The 23,855-nt window shown below is 35.8% G+C and overlaps 1 protein-coding gene across 3 annotated transcripts in view; it reads left to right on the forward strand.

The window, feature by feature from the left end:
• The first annotated feature begins 219 nt into the window (after window positions 1-219).
• Window positions 220-23,855, forward strand: part of LOC121428642 (coiled-coil domain-containing protein 180-like) — a 29,670-nt gene continuing 6,034 nt past the window's right edge. Inside the window, exons 1-27 of one of the 3 annotated variants that reach the window (XM_041625408.1) lie at window positions 220-357; window positions 1,790-1,873; window positions 2,468-2,655; window positions 3,722-3,810; window positions 4,277-4,386; window positions 5,671-5,737; window positions 6,231-6,268; window positions 7,023-7,157; window positions 7,659-7,918; window positions 8,572-8,691; window positions 9,544-9,712; window positions 10,079-10,201; window positions 10,661-10,834; window positions 11,335-11,450; window positions 11,729-11,855; window positions 14,402-14,632; window positions 15,085-15,162; window positions 16,110-16,357; window positions 16,723-16,804; window positions 17,306-17,580; window positions 17,976-18,122; window positions 18,701-18,877; window positions 19,397-19,580; window positions 20,304-20,462; window positions 21,017-21,183; window positions 22,050-22,105; window positions 23,237-23,408. In XM_041625408.1, coding sequence (XP_041481342.1) covers window positions 1,802-1,873; window positions 2,468-2,655; window positions 3,722-3,810; window positions 4,277-4,386; window positions 5,671-5,737; window positions 6,231-6,268; window positions 7,023-7,157; window positions 7,659-7,918; window positions 8,572-8,691; window positions 9,544-9,712; window positions 10,079-10,201; window positions 10,661-10,834; window positions 11,335-11,450; window positions 11,729-11,855; window positions 14,402-14,632; window positions 15,085-15,162; window positions 16,110-16,357; window positions 16,723-16,804; window positions 17,306-17,580; window positions 17,976-18,122; window positions 18,701-18,877; window positions 19,397-19,580; window positions 20,304-20,462; window positions 21,017-21,183; window positions 22,050-22,105; window positions 23,237-23,408 — 3,764 coding nt within the window. In that variant the 5' untranslated portion in view covers window positions 220-357; window positions 1,790-1,801. Of the gene's footprint in view, window positions 358-384; window positions 550-1,789; window positions 1,874-2,467; window positions 2,656-3,721; window positions 3,811-4,276; window positions 4,387-5,670; window positions 5,738-6,230; window positions 6,269-7,022; window positions 7,158-7,658; window positions 7,919-8,571; window positions 8,692-9,543; window positions 9,713-10,078; window positions 10,202-10,660; window positions 10,835-11,334; window positions 11,451-11,728; window positions 11,856-14,401; window positions 14,633-15,084; window positions 15,163-16,109; window positions 16,358-16,722; window positions 16,805-17,305; window positions 17,581-17,975; window positions 18,123-18,700; window positions 18,878-19,396; window positions 19,581-20,303; window positions 20,463-21,016; window positions 21,184-22,049; window positions 22,106-23,236; window positions 23,409-23,855 lie in introns of those variants that run through there. The other 2 variants (XM_041625410.1, XM_041625411.1) reach the window with 2 other exon arrangements.

Here is a 23,855-nt window from a genome sequence, read left to right on the forward strand (position 1 = left end):
TTATTAGACGATATATCCGACAAGACTGTTTTATTCATAGAGATATATAATTCTATGGTTTTATCCGGCAGTTACTACGGTAACAGTGCCTCCAATTAAGCCAATCATAATCAAGGAAAGTTGTCAGACCTGACAACTTCTCAGACAAAAATGTTGATGAAATGCTCCCCTGTTCTGATCTTCAACGTTGATGGCGTTACACCAAAATCGGCCAGCGGTCTAATTTTGGTTCGTAACCAAGCAACATCGTCGCTTCGATGAAAAAGAGTGTGAAAAAGATAAGAAAATGTTATGTTCTCAGTGGATTTTTCATTAAAATCATGGACTGATTGAATTGCTATGTGACAAGAGTTGGAGGCAAGTGTTATTTTGTTATTTAAAACTGATTGATTGTTATCCTATCCATATTTATTCTTGTCTTGTGACGAGCATCGCCCAGAGTCGGATTTTCAGTCTCAGTCCCACGCATGCCTTTTTTCGTCCGTAGATGGGTGAAAACTATGATAGTATACCATCGGATTTGAACAGATTGTCTTACTCTTATCTGTTGTAAGTATTCTAAAGATCAGTGGTTGTACCAAGATAAGAAGAAAATATCACAAAATAAGATGAAAAATCACACCATAGAATGTTTTCCGAACAAAAACAAGCTCTTTTTCACTGTAAAGTCTTTGCAAAATTGGTTTAAAAAAAAAGCCGAGGCAAAACTATGTCAGTCCTAGACAGCTGGCAGCCGTCTGTTTCGAGGAGTTTTTAACATTTTTTATTTCTCCTCGTACACAGACGGCTCGCTATCGTGCAGCCACCATTAGGGGACTTGCAATGCAAAATCCCCCGTCGGGGCTCTTCAATTTTTGCCTTTAATTAATAAAAATTTTGAAAATATACGCTACCAAAATGCAAATTGATATTCCCTCTTGGCATTAATTGCCAAAAAACAGAGAAAAATCAAGTTAAAAGGAACAAAAACAGTGACTTACCATGGCTGTTGCGCTAATTCACTTCCCGTTTTATCCATTCTTAAGCCTACATAATCATATTGCCAATGAGTCCCTGTACAGATCGCGCTAGAACTTCGGTCTCTGTATTTGGTGAGTGAAGCCAACGGAGTTCAGCTGAACAACCAACATAACAGAGACTGAAGCTTTGGTCTATGTCAGTCCAAACTAACGTTAGACAGCCTTCTGTTTGAAGGAGTTTTTAAACCATTTTTTTACATTTAAAGAAAATTCTCCTACACGTTACACAGAGTGACGGATAGCTATCCATTTTTTTTTTTGGGGGGGGGCGGGGGGCATTGTGCATGCACTATAAGGTAGAAAGAAAGAATTGGCAATGAATGCTAAACAGATGGCACTTGCAAATGTGTTCAAAATATTTATGTGTGTGATTTTTCAATGCGTTGCTGCTGATATCACTTCCATGATGCAATATGCAGGGTGGAAGAATCCTCTATTTCCCCCTCCGTGATTGTATATGATGGGGTGTCCAAACTTTGCGGACATTTAAAAAATATTCACCATGTTCACAAATTTTATAAAAAAACAATTTAAATGATAGCTAGTTAGCTACTAAATTGACGGCAAGATCGTAAACTAAAACTATTGACGAAAATGTGAAGTAGCTTTTCAGATTTTAAAGATGTTGAATAAATTTTGAGATAATGACCGACTGTGAAGTATGGACACATGCAAAGTTTGGACTCACTGCCATACATGTACTTCCCGGCATACTTCTTTGTGGTGTATGATGGTATATTTATTTGCGTAAAATAATCTTTATTTTTCAGCTTGGAATTAAAATGATGGCAGAAACCAAAGCAGTACGAGTCGTGCCCTCGGGACATATCTACAAACAAATATTTGATGCCCAGGTAAGAATGCTACAGCGTACACTGTTTTGCTACCTAATTTTTATACTGAAATTGATATCAATATAAAATATTTGAATTTTTCCAGGTAAGGAAGCTCTTCATTGATTGATCATATGTTGCTCTAATGTAAAAATGCAATTTACTAATTTATGCAAGTTTAGATTGTTGTTATGATGATTAAACTGAACTGAAAACAGAATAGACTCACATCCCAAAGAATAACAATTTCAATTAATTCTTTTTATTGATGCCATTAAAGAAATAAAGAACAGCTTTCATGAAGTTTGGCTGGGAGATTTAATAAATCAGTTCGGTAAAGTAGTACAAATATGCTGGTAAAAGATTCCTTGAGTTGTAGTCTGCAATGTTTATGATGATGAAAAGGATGTCGAAATGCAAAAAAGCAATTCCAGTCACCGAACTGAACTCAAATATCTGTGACGATAAATTGAAGGATGACAAACCATTGATTAAAAAAAAAAACAGGTTGATGATTTTGATGAGAACTGAGATTTTCGTCTTAAAAATGGCAAACAGCTTGATAAATCAAGTTGTTACCACATCATCATATAACTATGCCATTCATATACCTAGGTGCAATTAGTCAAGACACTGGAGCAAAATGATCACCCTCGCCAACAATGTGAACCTAAGACCTTGTCTGTCCCTTTGGTTCATGAGAACCGTGCTGAGATGGGTAAGAGTCTGCTGCCCTCTAGAGATGTAGATTGGATGGAGAGTTTGCCAAACAACCAGCAAACTGAAAACCCTGTCCTTTACAAGTGAGTAGAATCTTCTCATCTGCAATCTGATGATGTGAACAGGTGGATGTTTCATTAAGCTTTTCGTAAATTAAGAGCGACTTTAAGAACGACTGGTGATCCTTTCTTACGCGCTAAATAATCACCAATGAACATTTAATGGTGAATATCATTTACCACAAGAAAGTATCACCAGTCATTCTTAAAGTCACTCTTAACTATGAACTGCTTTATGAAACGGTCTCCTGGGCTAGCAAATAATAGTAATAATAATAAAAACAATTATTATGTACCACATACAGTATTATGTTGGGATGTAACATCTCTATGTACATGTACTTCCAAAGGACTTAGGTATTATTATTACCTCAGCTTTAGCATTATTGCCTTTGAACTTTGACCTTTTAATTGCCCCTCTTAAAAATTTTCCTATTAGAAAATTCAATTTGATTTCATCTCTATCTCCCATCCCTTGCTCTCCTCACTATAATTCATCTTTCTCTATTCCACTCTTCTTCCCCCCCCATAAAGGTCTGCTGCCCATTGTCTTCCCCAGTCCTGTTCGTTATTCTTTGGTACTTTATGTTTATCGATGTATCTTCCAAATCAAATCTTTGAAATTTGTACAGGTCCTCATTGTCCTATACCTTTTTTTATGGGAAAGTGATTTTCTGTATTTGTTATCAATTGTGACTGCTGTGCAATCAATTAAGAATAGAATAATTATCTTTATATTTAGTTGATATATTGACATATGGAGGAGACAAAGATTGGTGGAAGACTAGCACATCACATTGCTAATAGAAGTAGAGACTCCAGAGTGGTGTCATGATCAAAGATAGTTTAAGAAAAAGACACAAAGTGATGTATGTAAATAAAGACATTAATTAGGAGAGGGATACCTAAGGATGGGCATTAGGGCTGAGTCCCCCCCCCCAGTTGAATTTTGATGACCCTTTTTTTTCTAGGGCAAAGTGACCTTTGAAACCTTTTTTGTTTTTGCCTTTTGTCAAGTCTCTTTCCTCCATTGAAAGAAAACATCCCCACAAGTTGAATGAATTGTATTTTTTTCTTTTGGTAATTCTAGGCAATCTGTTGAAAATGCTGATAGGAAAGCAAAAGAACCCAAATCAGTCATCGCAGCCAGAGAAGTCAGAGGACTTGCTGATACTATTGGTTTGTATATACACTTTCATAGATTCATAGGGAAATAAGTGAGTGGGAACTACTTTAAGGATGTCTTTTTTTTTACATTTTCAAATACCTTTCTGTGGCTCATCGAAATGAGTGGTTATTTTCTCTCAGCTTTTATTGTGTGAATTTTTTTGAGTCATTCCTTGTGAACATTGAGACTGCAATGTAAATTTCTTTTACAAATTTATTGGCTTGTACAGTATTCATTTAAAGCCTGGATAACACTTGGGGAAAGGGTCAGTAATATGAAATACTCAGGTACCATCTATTTAACGTAGGCATCTTTTATTTACTGCTGATTGTTTGTACAAATTTTGTCTTACCTTATTTTTGCTTCCACCTCGACAGCAACAAGCTCATCAGCTTTAAAATGAATTTACTCACAAATTTGCTCCCGGCCTATAAAGTTGACCAATCAGATTCATGATTTGCTTCCTTTTACCAATAGAATCTGAGAAACTTGGATCAGATATCATAGAGAGATTAGCAGAGAGTAGGAGAGTTAGACATGATGAGGCTACTGAAGATCTACATCATGAATTCACAATCATTTCAAATGTAAGTAGTCTATCAACCTTCCTTGAATGGCACATACCCCTTCCCCCGCAGGTTCAGAGCTTTTTTTTTCTCAAATCGACAAAAAAGTCTGACCTCTCTTATCCGGGTACGTTGGGACCAGCACCAATCCAGGTTAGGGATTTATCCGGATCTGGGAGACCCAATATTAAATACACGCAGCTCCCCCCCCATGGTAGCTACACATAATATTTTGTACGGGCGTATGCAGACAATATTCACTGCAATGTCAGTGCAAATCATAGGCATTTTTTTAATGGAAATAAAATTAAATTTACCTGCTGAAATGATTGAGGAATACATCAAGCACACGGTACCTCAAAAGAAAGAGAATGATTTAATGAAACTAAGTTTGAAAATTGGATTATTGTGGCAGGCATCGCAGCTTCGCAAAGTCAACCATTGTTGTACTGTAGGCTCAAACATAATAGATGGCACTTTCTGTAAAAACACTGTTGTAGTTAGACTTTATTGGAAAAATGTATGTAATCAAAGTGAGTTTGCATAGGAATTATGATTTTATATTGAAATCTCATTTTCCAACATATCGTACATGTGCTATATTTAAAAAAAAAAATTCTCGGCAAGTGTGTGTCCAAATAATAGTAGGATCCGGATAAGGGGAGGCCGGATAAGATAGGTCGGACTGTAATTATATCTTTAAAATCTTTCCATCTGGTTTGAAAAAAAAACAATTGTAGATATAATGTAACACCATCCAAAGTGAATACTGATTTTAAAATCTGAACAAAAGGTACAAATCTAAACCAAACTTAGAGATTATTTTGATTGTCACTGTATTGTCAATTCAATCTTTTGATGATAAGCAACATTTGAAAATTTATTTTTTCTTCTATATGTGTTTGACTTTAAAAAAAGAAGAAACAGGACATCACTTCATAAAAATAAAGTTTACAACCATAATGAATATAAAGAATTAGTTAAGTATATTTCTAAGCAAGATAATAATGATTATGAATTAGTCACTCAGGACAAAGACACCCTGTACAAATATAAGTTGAGTTTCAATCGCTTCAGTTTTCAGAATATTTTCTTTATCTGTTTTGCCATTTACAACAACAACAAAATAATAATCAATGTTTATTGAATTAACATTTTTAGTTTATTGAATACTTGTCTTCCATTGGGACTAACAGAGACCTGGCCCATTTAGTGTAGATGTCTGCCAAATACATTTACACATGAACTTCAACTCACCTTTATAACCGTGTTTTAACCATGTTTTAATTCTCCTATATTTCCAAGGATATTGAGCCTAAGATAGCAGCCAGTGGTGAACTTCTGATCAAGAAACTTGATGACAATGATAAAGGTAAGGATTTTTACACTAGCTTCAATTTTAGTCACTTATTTTTTGTTTCAAACTGAAGGCCAGGGGCCTGTTTCATTAAGAGTTACAACTATGGTAACAGGGTTTAGCAACTAATCAAAATCCATGGTGGTTATAATAATGGCAATGTTACCATATAGTTTAAACTGTTTATGAAAGGGCCAGCCCCCTTGTTCAGACACTTAGCAAAACAAGGTTCAACATTATTCTGCAACAGAATTTACGTACAGAATGCATTTTTATCAGTATAAGTGGAATGGCTATGATGAAAACTGTTCCAGTGTTGTTGTATCCTGTGTGCTTGCTAGGCTTAAAGGATGGATTAAACTTGGTCAAAAGTAGGGGGAAAATTTCACATGATGGTATGACAGGTATGTAGTATCTCTTTGTGTATAATCAACAATGCTGTAACACAAAATGGATTTGCATGGTTTTGAATTACCTTTGTTTCCATTTAATTTTGTATCATCTGCAGAAATTGAGAAGATGCTTGCACGGATAGCTGATGATGATGTAAGTTGGTATATTTTTTTCATTATTATTTTTTTGATAAATATGTTTGATAATCTCATGACCTTATTATTTTTGCCATCCCCTCAGTTTGTCTGTTGTGATAGTAATGATAACAATATTGATAGTGATGTTACTAAATGAATGGAATGAAATTAATAATATGAATAAAAATTGAGGTTTATAATTTGGGTCAGGTTTTTGAAGATCACATGGTCAATCACCAATGGAAAGTGGAACTGGACAGACACACTAAGAAATGCTTTTATATTTGTCTTTTAGTTCACTGGTTCAGCGAATGAATCCACAAAATAATAGTTTAAAAATAATTATGCCTTTTAGAGTAGAAACATTTTTATAATCACAGATGCATGGATGCAAAACCTGAGCCCAGTCTGACCATTAGATGTAATTGATTAAATATCAATTTCAAATCGAAGAATTTATCAGCAAATCTTCTTTACTAAGCAATCATAGATTGCAAATCGCAATTATAGTTTGCTTTGTTGATTAGACCTTGACATCTCTGCACAGCCATCTTAGAGGCTGAAGCCATACCCTTGCATGTGTTGGTGATATGCAGCTGGCGCATCTCTGACAACTCCGTTTATGCATTTTCCTATATCCTCTGAAGGAGGGCGCTATGACATTATGATGCAATATGCATGAGATCTATATGAGACCCAGTTGATATTGTGACGTTTCAATATAGCATGGTAGAAATTGAAAGACAAACAACCATGTTTGATTTTGACAGGAACTGAAAGATTATAGTCTATCTGAGTTGGTGAGTCTATGGGCACAGATAGAAGAACAAGCATGGATAAGAAGGGAGTTTATCAATGAAATGGATGCAACTCTGACTTCATTAGAAGACGATAGGCTAGCCAAGGTGTGTATAAACATTTATTTAACAGAGGGGGGGGGCCTCTGTTAAGTCCTTGCGCTACAAAGCGAAGGCCCACCAACAAGTTGATTTGAATTGAAAGAGAAGAGAAAAGAACCATATGACATTACGGGGAGCGTTTCATGAAAGGACTTGTCAGACGTCTTATCCGACAAGTACCATTTTATCCGACAGTTACCATAGTAACAGTGCCTCACAGTCAATCAGAGTCAGGGAAAGATGTCAGATCTGACAACTTGTCGGACAAATATGTTGATGAAACGGTCCCCAGAAGTTCATTTGTCCTTAATTTGAAGAGAGGAAAAAAAAACAGTTTATGTATTTCATATTTGGTGAGCAAAAGTGTGAGTCAATGACGTCACACTCTTTTTTTGTTGTATTTTTTAATCTGTTATATGATCTGTTTCAATGTTTTCCTCTTATAATGTAATAGATGATTGAGAAGGTTAAATTGAAATGAAATGAATCAAATGATTTTGATTTCAGCTGAAAGACATCCTAAAGACATACGCCAAGAAGATGGAAGGCATTGCCTATCTAATGCCCCCTGACGTCCAGAGATTGATTGAGAAGGAATCTACTGTGATCAATCAGACACTGCTCATAAACAGAAGAGCTTACACAGATCTACATGCTAGGTTAATGAAGACTGACATTGAACGCGACAAGAACCATAGAGGGATCTGGGAAGATAGGCTGGCCGACTGGCGCAAGCTCAACATTGAGATTGCTGTCAATAAATTCTTGTGAGTATACCCAGTTGTTCTGTGACACGACAGCTATGTTTGTCCGGACAAGACAGGTTTTTTGTAGAATTTGCAAACAATGTATCTAAATAGTTCAAAAGTATTGTCATATAATATAACAAAGCACATATGCCTTCACAGTTTTTGTGTAATTTGATGCATGTATGTTGAGAAAATCTAGAGCAAAAGATGAGGTTTCCATCTGCTGAAGTCTCTTTATGCTGACTACCCAATCTCTTGTAGAGTTTCTTTATGTTAAAGGTATAATACTGGGCTGAGGGTAGCTCTGTTTGCAAATGATAAATATAGGACTTAGGAAGTTCTATTACTACTTTTTTCCTTGTAATTTTATCAGTGAGAAAAAGAGATTAATTCGGCAAAGTGAAGTCAATGAAAATAGCATTGAAAAGGGTTATACTGAAGCTTTTTGACATGCACTCGGAATGAAATCAGTAAAAGTGAAGCCATTATTACTATAGAAACGGGGTGGATTTTGTTGTTATTGTTAGACTGTCCCAAACCCCTAACAGTACCTCCTCCTGTTCTGAGATAATTTTTTTTGTCTTCCAACTTATTTGTTAAAGAGAACTGAAAAGTAAATTGTTTGATTTTGAAATGACTGTATATGTACTTCTGATTTTGTATTACTACAGGGACTTTATGCAGAGTGATCGTATTGTAAACCCTTCTAAGGTCAATGTACTTTTGGAAAAGCTGCACCATGAACAAGTTCAACTAAATGTTGAAAGACTGGAAATCTTAGCAAAACTCAAGTAAGTCTTTATAATAATTCGAGAGTTAATCATTAAGATGCTACTTTAGTTTTGAAAGGGTTTAATTATCATGAATTCTGCAAGTTGCCATTGAGATCAAACATTTTGAAAGGAATGCCTGATTTCTGAAGTCAGTAAAAGGTAGTCAGAACATGTAGCATAACCCAACATTTCCTAGTGTTTTAACAACTCGGGATTGAATTTCCTAAAATTGTAATGAAATATCAAACTTTGCATTGAAATGAGTGTTTAAAAAATTACTTTTAAAAGTCAATAATTGATTAGCATTAAAAAGAAGAATCTGTTTCAGCTTCCAAGAACGTGTTCCAGTCAGATCTTCTAGCTGTTTTGAGTTGAGTAGGTCACTATGTCCTTCTAATTCAGCTAAAGGTTGAGCTTATAAACTAATTCAAACAACATTGAAGGCCCAAAAAAAATGTTCAGTGGGGATCGTTTCAGGAAAGTTGGCAGCACTGTAAAAATGTCATACCAAGGATTTCACTGGAATAGTCAGAGCTGGCCAATCAGTCAGAGCCGGAAGTTTTCATGAAATAACATTTGGAAGTGAAAGGTCTGTCCCCTGACATGAATAATTGTTATGTAAAAATATGTTCTTCAAACATTGATAACATTAACATAACATGAACCAATAAAATAAACAGATCTAACAGTGCTACATGCTGGGTGATGAAGGCATAATAAAAAGCTGTTGCTCAGAAGCATGTGCACTGCATACAAATGTCAGACATAAACATAAATTATCTGTTGATACACTTCTGAAAACTCAGTCACGCACACACAAAGCTAATGCTAAACATGTTTTGGGTTTGTTTGTTTTTTTGCATTTGGTAGTGAAATGAAGCCTCCAAGATCGACCAAGACTGCAGCATACCAGTGGAATAAAGAGATTGTGAATTCTTGCCAACGTATTGAGCAGGTTCATGTGACTTACCTTGATGAGTTACATACAGAATATGAACAGGTCTGCAAGGAATGCTTGGATATGGTGGAAAGTTTTCAGGTAAGGATGATTGTAAGCGTATTCTTGATCATAATCATGAAAAAAAATATGGAGAGGAATTTAGGGAGAAGGATGATGGGAAAGACAAAGATGGAAGAGGAGAAAGAGAGGATGTTGGTTTATCAAAAGTCTGTTGAATCTTTTTTTATTTTCGCTATAAAGGCGCTATTTGTCTTTTAATTGTGGTTTTCCTGCATTTCCCATTCTTTGTTTTGAATTTTTAACTAGTAATTGAATGTTTGGATTAGTAGTAATCAGTGCTTTGCAAGATTCCTGCAGGAAAAAAACATTGCTCTGACTTTTGACAAGTTGCCTTGTAATGGAAAATACTCATGAGCTTTACTTATTAAAATCATTTATTTTTAGAGTGAACTCTTGGATGCTGGGGTCTGTACTGAGGAAAAGGTTGTGGAGGTCACAGAGGAACGGATTCTACCAGAAGTCGGTCGACGTCAAGTCTCGTTTGAGAAGGCTCTAGAAGAAATGGATGTAAGTTGCGACTATGGGCTTTAGAAATTCTACATTCATTGTTCGATATGTGTGTTTGATATTGCTGATGGCGGTATGAGTGATATTTACTCAACTGCTCATAAATGATATGAACACAAGAATGATAAAATGATGATGACAGTGATAATGAAATTGATTTTGATGTTGCCAACTGTAATGATGTTGATGTTGTCAAATATTGATTGTGATAAAAAAATTGCAGTTCATTGTGGTGATGATAAGAGTAATGAAAATCATTTTGATAGTAATATCAATATATACCAGTTGTGATGATATTGATAGCAATGATGAAGATGAAGAGAAAAATAGTGATGATGATAGGAATGATTTATCCTATTAACAGCCTTATCTAATTACCCATCACATGAATGTTGATATTAAGATTCTGATCAATCAAAGTCTAATTTCCAAGTCACCTTTTATTTTCTAACACCCTAGCTCTCCCTTGAGAGGTTAGCAGAGCGTCATGCCCAGGAACTCAGATCACTCTTCAAATTCACCCAGGGTGCGGCTCACCTCTGGGACGTCCATGAAATCAACCTTGCTAAGAAAGAGCGCCAGCTACAGGAACAACTTGAAGAGTGTCGCAGGAAACATGACAATCTCAACCAGGTTGGTCAAGATTTTGAGATTTTTTAAAAACAGATTCTTTATTGATGTCAGAAAAGCGATGGTATATAGCTCAGAAAGATGGAATGTGAAGATCGTAGAAGACGGTATCTTGAAGAGAATAGATGTAGCCATAATACAATAAATATTTGTTGTTAAAATATCAGGTAAAAAGAATACAAGTGAGCTCATGGATAAGATTAGGCTTAGAAGTAACCATTGTGAAAGTGGTAAAGAGAATTAGCTTGAGATAGATAGGCCACATGTGAAAGAAGGAAGATGATGAATGTGTGAAAAGAGCATGGGATCTGGAAGTGGATGGCATAAGAGGGGAAAGAAGATCAAAGATTACATAGACAAGTTATGAAGAAGAAAGAAATGAAGAAGGTTGTTCTGGACAAGAATGCTCAGGACAGTAAGAAGTTGAAGTAGGGAATGCTTTCATGGCATGAGAGTCAGTGACCCTATTTTTATGAAATAAATTTAAAAAATTCTTTTTGCAGGACATGGAAGCTAATCTTGATATCTTGATGGATAGATTGAGACAGGAAAGTAGCGAAGAAGCTCTTAAAACAACCATGGATAAGGCACATCAAATGCTTCTGAAGATTCAAGATAGGTAAGTCACATTTGGTCATATTCATGGTTTATAATGATAATAATGATAATTTTGATTGGCTGCTGAATTCAGTTTCCATAGGAGCTACCGTTAATGCAATTCAGATATTTAGTATACGATCATGAGGATATTATTTTCTTTCTGTCAACAACATTGTATTTTCAGATTTTCATAGCATGAAAGATTACTAAAGTTTACATTACTTTTTACCCCCCCCACAGTTGAAATGTACAATCATAGTTCCTTCTCATCATATCCTATGTGTTGTTTTCTCCTAGCTATCTTAATTTCTATGAAGACCAGGAGATGATAGTCCAAGGCTATCCTAGTATGGTACAAGAAGAGCTACAACGCTATGATGACACGCTCTGCATCTTCTTCGGGGTCGATAGAATTAATCCCTTGGTGAGTTTTGTATTAACCCATTGAGCACTATATTGTGATAATTCCCATTGACTTCATACAAGGATCACTCTGTTCCAGAAGGCGATAGGTTAATCTGTTGACTACAGAATGTTGTCATTCCTATTTGCTTTGTTCTAGTAGGTGATGGGGAAACCCTATCTCTACTTAGTTCTGTCATTCCTATTGGCTTTGTACAGGGATTGCCCAGTTCCAGTAAGCGATTGGTTAATCTGTTAACTACTGAATTCTGTCATTCCAAATTGCTTTATACACTAATCGCGTGGTTCCAGTAGCAGGTATCTAACTAGAAAATTCATTTTTTATCAAAGCTTGATTAGGGTTAAAAGAAATTCTCTTTTGGGGCATCTTATTCAGCATGAGATAACATCACCGGTCATTTGTAAAGTTTTGAGTGAAAGTTGTGTAAGTTATCCTTTAGGTAACTCCCAATATAATGAGTAGGGATGTATGACAGGATTTCAATAAAACAAGCCAATTCTTCTGGTACCAATTATAAACATCTGTCTGAAATATATGATGAGAATAAGAAGATAATTGGCTTGGTCTCAAGCACCTTTTTACAGTGGGACTTGATTGTAGAATCTATATTCTATTATTTTGTTATTCCAACAAGTTTTTATAGGTAAAACTTTATGCCCACATCAAGGTATGTTAATGATATTTTTGATGGTCCATTAGAAGTTTCCTGTGGGTCTAATAGAATATTTTTGATGGTCCAATAGAGGTTTTCTGTTGGTCCAATAGATTTATTCTGTGGGTCCAATAGAAGTTTCCTGTGGGTCTAATAGAATATTTTTGATGGTCCAATAGAAGTTTTCTGTGGGTCCAATAGAAGTATTCTGTGGGTCAAATAGAAGTTTCCTGTGGGTCTAATAGAATGTTTTTGATGGTCCAATAGAGAAGTTTCCTGTGGGTCTAATATAATATTTTTGATGGTCCAATAGAAGTTTTCTGTTGGTCCAATAGAATATTTTTGATGGTCCAATAGAAGTTTTCTGTTGGTCCAATAGAGGTTTTCTGTTGGTCCAATAGATTTATTCTGTGGGTCCAATAGAAGTTTCCTGTGGGTCTAATAGAATATTTTTGATGGTCCAATAGAGGTTTTCTGTTGGTCCAATAGAATTATTCTGTGGGACCAATAGAAGTTTCCTGTGGGTCTAATAGAATATTTTTGATTGTCCAATAGAAGTTTTTGTTGGTCAAATAGAATTATTCTGTGGGTCCAATAGAAGTTTCCTGTGGGTCTAATAGAATATTTTTGATGGTCCAATAGAGGTTTTCTGTTGGTCCAATAGAATATTTTTTGATGGTCCAATAGAAGTTTTCTGTTGGTCCAATAGAATATTTTTGATGGTCCAATAGAAGTTTTCTGTTGGTCCAATAGAATTTTTCTGTGGGTCCAATAGAAGTTTCCTGTGGGTCCAATAGAATATTTTTGATGGTCCAATAGAAGTTTTCTGTTGGTCCAATAGAATATTTTTGATGGTCCAATAGAAGTTTTCTGTGGGTCCAATAGAAGTTTCCTGTGGGTCTAATAAAATATTTTTGATGGTCCAATAGAGGTTTTCTGTTGGTCCAATAGAATATTTTTGATGGTCCAATAGAAGTTTTCTGTTGGTCCAATAGAATATTTTTGATGGTCCAATAGAAGTTTCCTGTGGGTCCAATAGAATATTTTTGATGGTCCAATAGAGATTTTCTGTTGGTCCAATAGAATTATTCTGTTGGTCCAATAGAAGTTTTCTGTTGGTCCAATAGAATTTTTCTGTGGGTCCAATAGAAGTTTCCTGTGGGTCTAATAGAATATTTTTGATGGTCCAATAGAAGTTTTCTGTTGGTCCAATAGAATATTTTTGATGGTCCAATAGAAGTTTTCTGTGGGTCCAATAGAAGTTTCCTGTGGGTCTAATAGAATAGTTTTGATGGTCCAATAGAAGTTTTCTGTGGGTCCAATAGAAGTTTCCTGTGGGTCTAATAGAATATTTTTGATGGTCCAATAGAGGTTTTCTGTTGGTCCAATAGAATATTTTTGATGGTCCAATAGAAGTTTCCTGTGGGTCTAATAGAATATTTTTGATGGTCCAATAGAAGTTTCCTGTGGGTCTAATAGAATATTTTTGATGGTCCAATAGAAGTTTCCTGGGGGTCCAATAGAAGTTTCCTGTGGGTCTAATAAAATATTTTTGATGGTCCAATAGAGGTTTTCTGTTGGTCCAATAGAATATTTTTAATGGTCCAATAGAAGTTTCCTGTTGGTCCAATAGAAGTTTCCTGTTGGTCCAATAGAATATTTTTGATGGTCCAATAGAAGTTTCCTGTTGGTCCAATAGAATTTTTCTGTGGGTCCAATAGAAGTTTCCTGTGGGTCAAATAGAATATTTTTGATGGTCCAATAGAAGTTTTCTGGTGGTCCAATAGAATATTTTTGATGGTCCAATAGAAGTTTTCTGGGGGTCAAAGCTGGAGACTAATCCACTGGGCAATGATGCACCACACAAAAATTATATGAATTATCTTTTACTCAGGAGAAACAGGCAGAAAGTAAGAAATTACAAGAAGAACAGGCAAGCAGCATCAAGAGTCAATCTGATTCTCCAAAGTCCTCTAGGGCAGGGAGTAGGGCTGAGAGCAGGACTAGTAGCCAGGGCGTTAGAGAGACCAGCAGCCCGGCGGGTAGTCGAGCTGATTCCCAGGCAGGCAGCCAAGCGGGAAGTGAAGCAGGCAGTCAACCAGACACCTCCCAGTCTACTAAACTGGTATGTTACCCTAGCTAATCCTCAGTGCTGTGAGTGTGTGGAAAACTGCTGTGAAGAACTAATGCACTCATACCCATCAATTTCTCTGAACTCTCTGATGGTGATTTTCTTTGTATTTCATTTAAACACTTTCACATACTTCCATGAAGTGCTGTCTATGAATAGTAAGAATGAACAAATAAAAAAAGGGAGTCAGATGTACAAAATGTATGATTATTTTATTGGTTAGCTCTCATTCCTGTCTTTTGATTATAATGATTCTGCTCTTGTATATGCTTGTTCCTAATAATCTTTGCATGCTTTGTGCTATATCTATTGCCTTTCCACTCTTGGCATTTATGTCTTTAATTATAATCATTCTGCTGTTGTGTGATATAGATGCTTGTTCTTAATAATCCTTTCACATTGTGTGTTAGATCTCTTGCCTATCCTCTATTTTCTATCATGTCTAGTCTTCAAACAAGTTTGGTACAAGTATAAGGGATTCAAGTCTGAGAAAGACTGTTCTGACATCAGACCCTAAAATGAGGGTGAGTTTCCTTTATAAATCGATTGAAATATTGATGGTTCCTGCCAGAGTAGTTAAATTACCATTTCATGGGAGGTATTTTTTACACAATTGAAGGCCCTCCCAAAGTATTGTCTCTCATCATGCTTCATCTGCACCTGCCAAAAAAAAGAAGAAAAAAAGCAGGCCTATCAATAGTGCAATGTTATTTTCATCACTTTTTAAGATTACTAACATTCAAACTTGTTTGTAGTATCTCATGCATGCATCAGAAATTTGTACTTGCTGTCACCATGTAGTTTGCAGTGCAATATAAATCTCCTATCAAAGGCTATTGTTACAATATTATTCATTTAGCCTGTTGTGTGATTATGGGCCCATAGTACAAATCATTGTAGTTGATCACACAAATGATTTTCAAGCTTGATTGCAAATGATTATCAATGTAAAAATCCAATTACTTAATTAAAAGTCCAATGATTAAGCGTTAAGCTTTGACTTATGGGGCCTGAGAGTTGCCAGTGTTTAGTGGATTACATGTTTTGCATCATTTTAAATGTTCTATACCATATTCTATAGCATTGTGATATTGTGATATCATAATGATGATGAAGATTTGTCATGTGAGATGTACCTGAGGAGGTCAAGAGATTAAATCATTCTTTTTGGTGGGAAGTGATATAAATCAAATTTCTCGTCAAATCTGAAATATTAGTTACTTTTCTAGCAGCGCTGCTCTAACATTCATAGTGATTCATTTTGCATGGTTTAAACATTCAAAATATCAATTTCATATCATTTTCTTTTTAAGTTGGGAATTGATTTTTATATAATATAGGTTTTTGTGTAGCAAACTATCTACTAAATCATTTTCATTCATATGAACAATTCCATCCAACTGGTATTCCTGTCTGGCATACTCAGTGTGCTGCTAAAGGTTCGTGTCTACTTCCCTATTACTAAATGCAGGGGTCTTCCAGTCGTTCACGAGACAGCCCCTCGTCGTCTCCAGCCCCCAGCCAGGAACCTCCTATTGTCACCGAGGTGCTCCTCACATCCAATGGTACCAACTTCTATGTCCTGACGGTTGCAGGGGAGCATGGGATCACATCGGATGGGGACCAGAATGAAGGTCAGGCGGTGTCTGAGGAGGGTCGTCCGGTATATCTAGTCAACGTCACCATCCCGCAAGAAACGCTCAACAATCTAAGAAAAACGTATGGAGATTTGTTCTATTACATAACCTTTGTTCATTTACTCCTGTCTAACAACTGATCTAACATGATCATAGTTCAAATATTTTTCTGAGAAAAGAGAGTTAATATTCTTATTGCATTGTTTTTGTTGTGAATAATGTAAGGTAACCCACTCTCCAAGGAAAGGCCTACTCTGGCAAGTCAATGTTTCAGCCAAAGGTTACATTGGTATGTGCCTGAAACCTTTCAGAGCCTAAGATCAATTATCGTCCTTTTGACCAGTACCTCTAACCTTGGTTTAACAGAATCAGTTTATTTTTTTATTCAAATCTATATTTCCCTTATTTTAATAATATGGCCACTGCATCGTCTTTCTCTCTCTATAGAATGAGGATGTCCTTTCTGGAGCACCTTGAGGAATGGAAGGTCTATGCTGTAGAGAGGGCACACAGTGTAGTTGCTGCTAAGGTAAATCAACTTTCCTGTCAGGTCCATCCATATACACAGAAACAGGTGGCCCCTGTGTCTACGCCAGTAATTCCCATAGAGAATAGATCTTCTTCATGAATTGACCTCAAACTCCTAAATTTCCAGTCCGCATTGGTTTGCTATAGTGAGCACTCATACACAATCACTTTGTGACGTACTCACAGTATAGATTAAAACGAAAATGATTTACATGTCTTGTACATGCATAATTGTCTTCTGAAAATTGATTCTACATTTATGATTGTCTATCATATACATCTATTGGTTTTTATGAGACTATGCTTCTTTTGGTACATGAAAATATACCCTGAAGACTCGCCTCTGCTTCCTAATCTCAATTATCTTTGATTGTGGTCATCTACTTTGTGTTGTATTTTTATATTCTTTCTTTCTATTATCATGCCTTGAGCACTTTGCTGAATGGATTTTGTGCATTATAAATCATTATTTATCATTATCATATTTCAATCATTAACTCAGACTGAGGAGCTAAAGAGTGAGTTAGACCTGAGGCTCCATCTTCACGAGCCCCGTTCACAGCGCACAGAGCTTGACATACACAACGTCCGAGCAGCGGAACTTCTGCTTCATCAGGAACGGGTCAGCAAGCATTCTAAGGGTGTGTCTTGCGCTCTGTCAGAGGTCAAGCAGCGGTTTGCTACGATGCAGAAAGAGCATGACGGCGTCGTGGAGAAGTTCAAGCAAGAGATTGATACCATGGAGAATGTCTTTGTGAATGCCTCTAGATCAGCAGAGTGAGTAAAAATCAAGAGGCAATTTCTAAAGCTAATCAACTTTTTTGTAATCAGACCCCTGATTAGGAAACTAGATGTTGCTCTACAAACTCATTGGGATCATTTTATAAAAGGACTTGTCAGAAATTTTAGTTGATAATTTGTTTTATCCGACAGTTATCACAGTAAAGGTGCCTCTCAGCCTATCAAAATCAAGGCAATGTATCAGATCTGACAACTTGTTTGACAACAAATTGTAATGAAATGCTCTCAAGGGCTGGATGTCATCAAGGCTTCTTTGAGGCAGTTCAGATCTTAACTTGATAATACTTTGTAAATCCTTGTTTACAGCTAGGTTCAAGCCTTTTCTTGTCCACCTTTTTTTAAATGTTTATTTCAAATTGTCTTTGGTACAGTTTGGTATCTCTATCTCACCAAGTGAACACCAAGGTTGAGTCTCATATGGATGTCATCAGGGCTTCTTTGAGGCAGTTCAGGACATACCTTGATGATACACTGCAGATGCTTAGGGAATCCAATGCAAGGTTCATCAAGTCTTTCAAGTAAGTTAGCCTGATCATTTCTTCTCAAGACACCTGTATGCAAAGAATTTAGTGCTGTAGCTAAACCACCAAACATGGGACATCCAAACGCTTGGTTCATAGATTCTGTATAATCATTATGAGGTTCATAGATTTGGCCCTCTGTGAAGAACATATGCTTATTAAATTATAGGGAGCACCATCATTTTAGATGTATAGAAAAACATTTGAGTCGTCTTCAGCTTCAAGCCTCGAGTGAAATCATACTCAGTGCTATTTGATATGCATTTCTCAAGTACCTTTTCAATGCCATGATAAAAAGATGACAAAATCAAACAGAAAATAGAAGCCAAAGGGGAAAAACGACACAAAATATTCTGAGCTTTAATTTTTTTTTCATGCCAGAAAATAACGGTTAACTATCGCTTAGTGCCTTGTGCTTATAAAAGAAAATCCCTTTTATTTATGTTTCTCTGTTTATTCTTGTATTGCTTGTGAAATGTGGAAGTTGGAAAGCTTTGATGATGTCTGTACTCTGCACTGTTTTAAGATTTGTGGTTCTGAACATCTTTTTATTTACAATTCATTACCTTCTCTAGATTATTTTCTGATGGTGGTAACTTCTCTCCCGAGGAGGTAGAAGCTTATAAGAAGAAATTAGAAAAGTTAGCGACAAAGATAGATTCGGCTGAAGGATTTGTGATGGCTGATTTAGAAGGAATGGAAGCAAGGAGATTGGCACAAGCTACTACTATAGCTGGAAAGTTTGAGGATAGGTAAATCAAGAGATCATACTCTGGTTATAAATAATTCTCATGGTCACCTCAGCAGGCAATGGAGGCAGGTTTTGTAAGGGTGTTTTGGAAACCTCATATCATCCAATGATCTATGGCATACACATAAATGCATTGGTTCACATAGGAAAATGCCTTGTAAAAATAATAGTTTCAAGGAGGATTTCATTTATTATAATGTTAATATGTTGTATTATACTCTATTCAATTTAGTTTGAATTAATTATATTCATGTCAGATTATTTTGATCAAATAGGACAAAATAGTCCAAAGAATGAGTAAAGGTGATTGTATATATTTTTTTTTTATAAAAAAGTATTAGTGCATATGATCTAGACTTTCATGCAATTTTCGTTTGTGTACTAGTATTTCAGATTTCTGCAAGATCTCATAGTTACCATTGAATCATTGATATCAAATATTAGAATAAGAGTTTTACTTGCTGTCAATTGTTTATTCAAGAATAAGACTGTTACACCTTTTGAATGATTTTTGGTTTAGATTTAAGAGTCACCTGTTTGATCTGACATTCATTGAGAAGCTGAGTAGATGGCTAAACAACACACAGGTTAAGATCAAAGGAGAGGTGGCACAGAGTAATACACAAGCACAGAGCCTTATGAGACTCCTTAACAAACTAGAAACTAGAGTAGATGCCTGTGAAAGACCCAATCTAGACAAAGAGGTGAGTTTATCTCAAATTATTTTTCATCAGGCTAGGTGGCCTTTACTTACCCAATATCTTATCAATCATATAAAGGTTCAGAGTTTTATGAGACTCCTCAACAAACTAGAAACTAAAGTAGATCCATGAGAAAATCCTAATCTAGATAAAGAGGGGAGTATAAATCAGATTATTTTTCCATCGAGCTAGGTGGCCTTCACGTATCCAAGGTCTAATCATGACAAGCATATACAGGCTCAAAGTCTTATAAGACTCTTTAATGTAGAATCTCTACAAAGAGGTTGGCTTTAATCAGATTAGTTTTTGTCAGGCACGGTTAAATGGTTAAAACAATGTTCATTCAATCAATGATAAAACCTTTTTTTGAAAAGAATATATATTTATAAATATATTTGTTTATAAACAATATAAACAATATTTGATTAAAAAAATACAATTTACATTTTCATTTGTACTTGGCTATTGTCATGTCATGAGTAACTTGCATTTGTGAATTTATTGGTTCATGAGTAATTTCATTGCTATCAAGCGTTCATGCTTTCTTAGCAATTGGGTAAAAAGTCACCACTATTTACCTTAAACAACCAATATTTTTATACAGTGATGATATGAAAGAAATGAAGAGTATAGAGGAGCTTTCCATATGCTACTCAGTCAGAATCTGTTGCATTGATTTTTGTGTCATTTTTCGAAAGATTTATTACCTGTGCTTATTTTCTACAGCAAATAACCCCTGGTGAGCTACTTGAGACGTTACCATCTATCTTCCAAGCATTTGATGAGAGAGCTCAATACCTAAACTGTGCTAAACACCTGTTGTTGAATGCTCCTCCAGCTAACCTAGCTCCATCCTCCAGAGGCAATCAAAACACAACTCCAAAGGTGAGTTTAAATCAGGTTATTTTCATTAGACTAGGTGGTCTTTACTTGCCTAAGATTGCATTATGATGTCATGACTCTATACAATATCGTGAGTCATGCTGAATGATGTCAGGAGATTTTTTTTTAACATGTTTCAAAGAATGAAAATGATTATAAAAGACTGTTGCCAATTTGCAGAACCAAAGCAGAATAATCTTTACTTTTTTTAAAGCTGTGTACCTGTGTTTGTGGGTCGTGATCTAGTGGTTCTGACACTCGCCTTTCAAACAGAGGGTCATGAGTTCGAATCCTAGCCATAGTGTGTTTTCCTTCAGCAAGAAATTGACCCACACTGTGCGGCATTCGACGCAGGTGAGGTAAATGGGTACCGGCAGGAAGTAATTCCTCAAAAAGCTGTGCGCACCAGAATCGGTAGACTAGCTTAGCCGGGGTAATATAGGAGCGCCTTGAGCACCTATCAAGGTGGAGCCATACGCTATAGAAATCCTATATTATTATTATTATTATTAATACTTCTTTGGTTAATGATCACTATGCACCCAATCTCATATTAGGTTGTATTTACAAGTGAGCAGCAGCAGCAGCAGGGAGTAGGAAGCCAACAGACATCTGGTACAGCTATAGCTCAGACACCCATGACATCTACTACTACAGCAGCACTTAAAGCAGCCAAGCTACAATCTGAAGATGCTGCCGTCTCGGTCATCAAGAACATCCTCACGTAAGACACTTAATGTATGATGTAGAAAGTTGTCACAGAGTTGTAGTAGTTGTGATGTTTCTAAGAATATGAGTGTGATCCTTTTGTCACAGATGGGCATTTTCACCCCCCCCCCAAAAAAAAAAAAAATCAGCTTTAGAATCATGAAGATATTAATTTACAATTAACATCTTTGATCTGGAGTATTGAATCTTTAATTGGTTGCACCCCAACAACTCTCAAAAGCTCTATCATCAGCTGTCCAGGGTGGTAGTAATGGTGATAGTGTGTGTGTGCATATGATGTGCAAGTAAAAGAAGCCAGACATTTGTGAAGGTGAAGACATACTAACACTAGAGTAAAGAAATTGAGGGTGCTTGGTAATGATTGTTGGCTTAATGGCTTCCCTCTTTGAAAATGAAACTCCATAATTTATTGTTCGAAATAGACATGAAATGAAATACTCCGAAGGATTGCTTTGCCCAATTGATCGTGGGCGCGCTGATCGACGAGGCTCTATCCCTTTAATCGTTGAAAGCCAAACAGGGTAGCAGCAACTCCCATCTTTTAACGGCTTTTGGTCTGACGTGGCCGGGGTTTGAACCCCGACCTCCCGGTTGTGAGACGGACCCTCTACCAACTGAGCCAACACACCGGTTATATAGAGTGTTGGTAGTTTTGTCCATCATAGCAATACCTATAACAGTCTACTCTGCATGGAAACCGGTAGAAAGGAATAGTGTATGTACCTAGTCCACGTAGTCCTTTTGGGTGTACTAATATTGGTTGAATATCAGCTAGAATGAGGGTAGCCTGATAACTTGTATTCAGTCTGATTAAGTTGTCATTATTATAAATACTAGTTTGATATTGTTTTTCTCCATCAGATCTCAAAAGCACAAGATGAAAGGCCAGGAAGAGGAGACACCATTGACGACTCCATGTAAGTCTAAGTACAGATCGGGGGGAGGGGGGGGAGGATATTTAATAGAGACCATTTTTACCTGAAATTTAGAGACAAGATTTAAATGTGTATTTTGTCTGTGTAATTGATTAACTCAACACAAAATATGTCACAATGGGTTCATCTGAATGACTAGGGAACAGAATATTCATACACCCCTCCTGCGAATTCGTCATTTTCCTATTGCGCCTATCTAGTAAATTATTAGTCCATAATATCCATATTCCCATGTCATCAAATCCAAGTGTTAGTCTTGTGTATGTGTACACCTTTGCATGATATACACCTGCGCCACATTTCGCCATAATTACTTCATCAAGTTTAAGAATAACCTGACTTTGGGAGTACCAACAGGCAAACAGACAATATTGCTACAGATGATAGCTTGAATTGCATATCATATAGCTGTGGGCCTAAAAGTAATAATGATAATATTGACTGGCTTTGATTTTAATTCTAACAAGTAAAAGACCATGTAGTGATATAATGAATACACGAAATACAACTGGAATAAATACAAATGCAGTTATTCTTATTTTATTTTGTTTTATTAGAACATATTTATTCAGGTACAAAAGATCAGCATAAAATTGTTTTTCATCAATAACCTAATGAAAACATAAAGAACAAGAAAATCGTATCATACATGAAAATAAAGTCAAAATCTGAGTCAAAGAAAACAATGCTTGGTAGCATAAATAAACAAATATTTTTACTTAAATGATGATATGAATAAAACTGAAATATTTCAGTTATCAAAAGGGAACAGTTACTAATTATAAAACTGCTAATTTTATAATTTATTCACTGATAAAAACACTGAAATGATAGCATGAATTAATTATGGCTTTATAGGAAATACACAGAAAATGGAGTGAAACAATGACACTTAATGTATGTCTAAAACTATAAAATATAAAAGGGTTAAGATCATTACAAATAATAGCAACAAAGTTATTGTGAAGTTATTGTGAGTACAGGATGCAAAACATGATATATTTATAATACATGATAAAACAACACAAAGCAAAATATATCAGATATATGACTTGTTTTAATTGCGAAAGTTTAATGTTTGAATATAAGTATATTGTTTTGTTATACCTTCAGCTGTATCTAGACCCCTAGCATCCCAGCCAGTTTCTACTGCCGGAGATGGGCAAGGAAAGGGTGTAGCTAGACCCCCTGCGAAGCTTGTTGATAAGGAGAGGTCAAAGGTCAACCATGTGAAGAGAACCACCTCTATGACATCGGAACACAACCCACGGAGAAGTGCTTCTGGGTGAGTTCATCCTTCAGCATTTGGTCATGGTTTTGGTGCATGAACTCACTACAAAACATTTCACATTAATGTGTTGTATTCTTATAAACCAAGTTTAAACCCAGATCATACAAAATATTAATCCATGCATATTTGGAATGCCAGCTTTTTTTCTTTCAGCTGTACCACTATCAGAGAATACCATCCAATGTTTTTTTAAAGAACTTTTTTTTTGTCTTAATGATAATCGTTTAATTTGATTTCATGCCCCTTTTCTTTAACTGGCTCATAAATACGCCATTTAGTATGAATTTCTAAAGGAATGTACTTCAATTCTATCTCATCAGTTTGCTTTATACCTTAAGTTAGTTTTAAAAAAGAAATTCTGGTAATAATATTGAAATTATCTTGCATAAGAAATTCTTACACTTGAATCACTTTCAAGATGTTTATCAGCTGTTAAATATG

Source organism: Lytechinus variegatus, chromosome 15 (genome assembly GCF_018143015.1).
Source record: "Lytechinus variegatus isolate NC3 chromosome 15, Lvar_3.0, whole genome shotgun sequence".
Taxonomy (NCBI): domain Eukaryota; kingdom Metazoa; phylum Echinodermata; class Echinoidea; order Temnopleuroida; family Toxopneustidae; genus Lytechinus; species Lytechinus variegatus.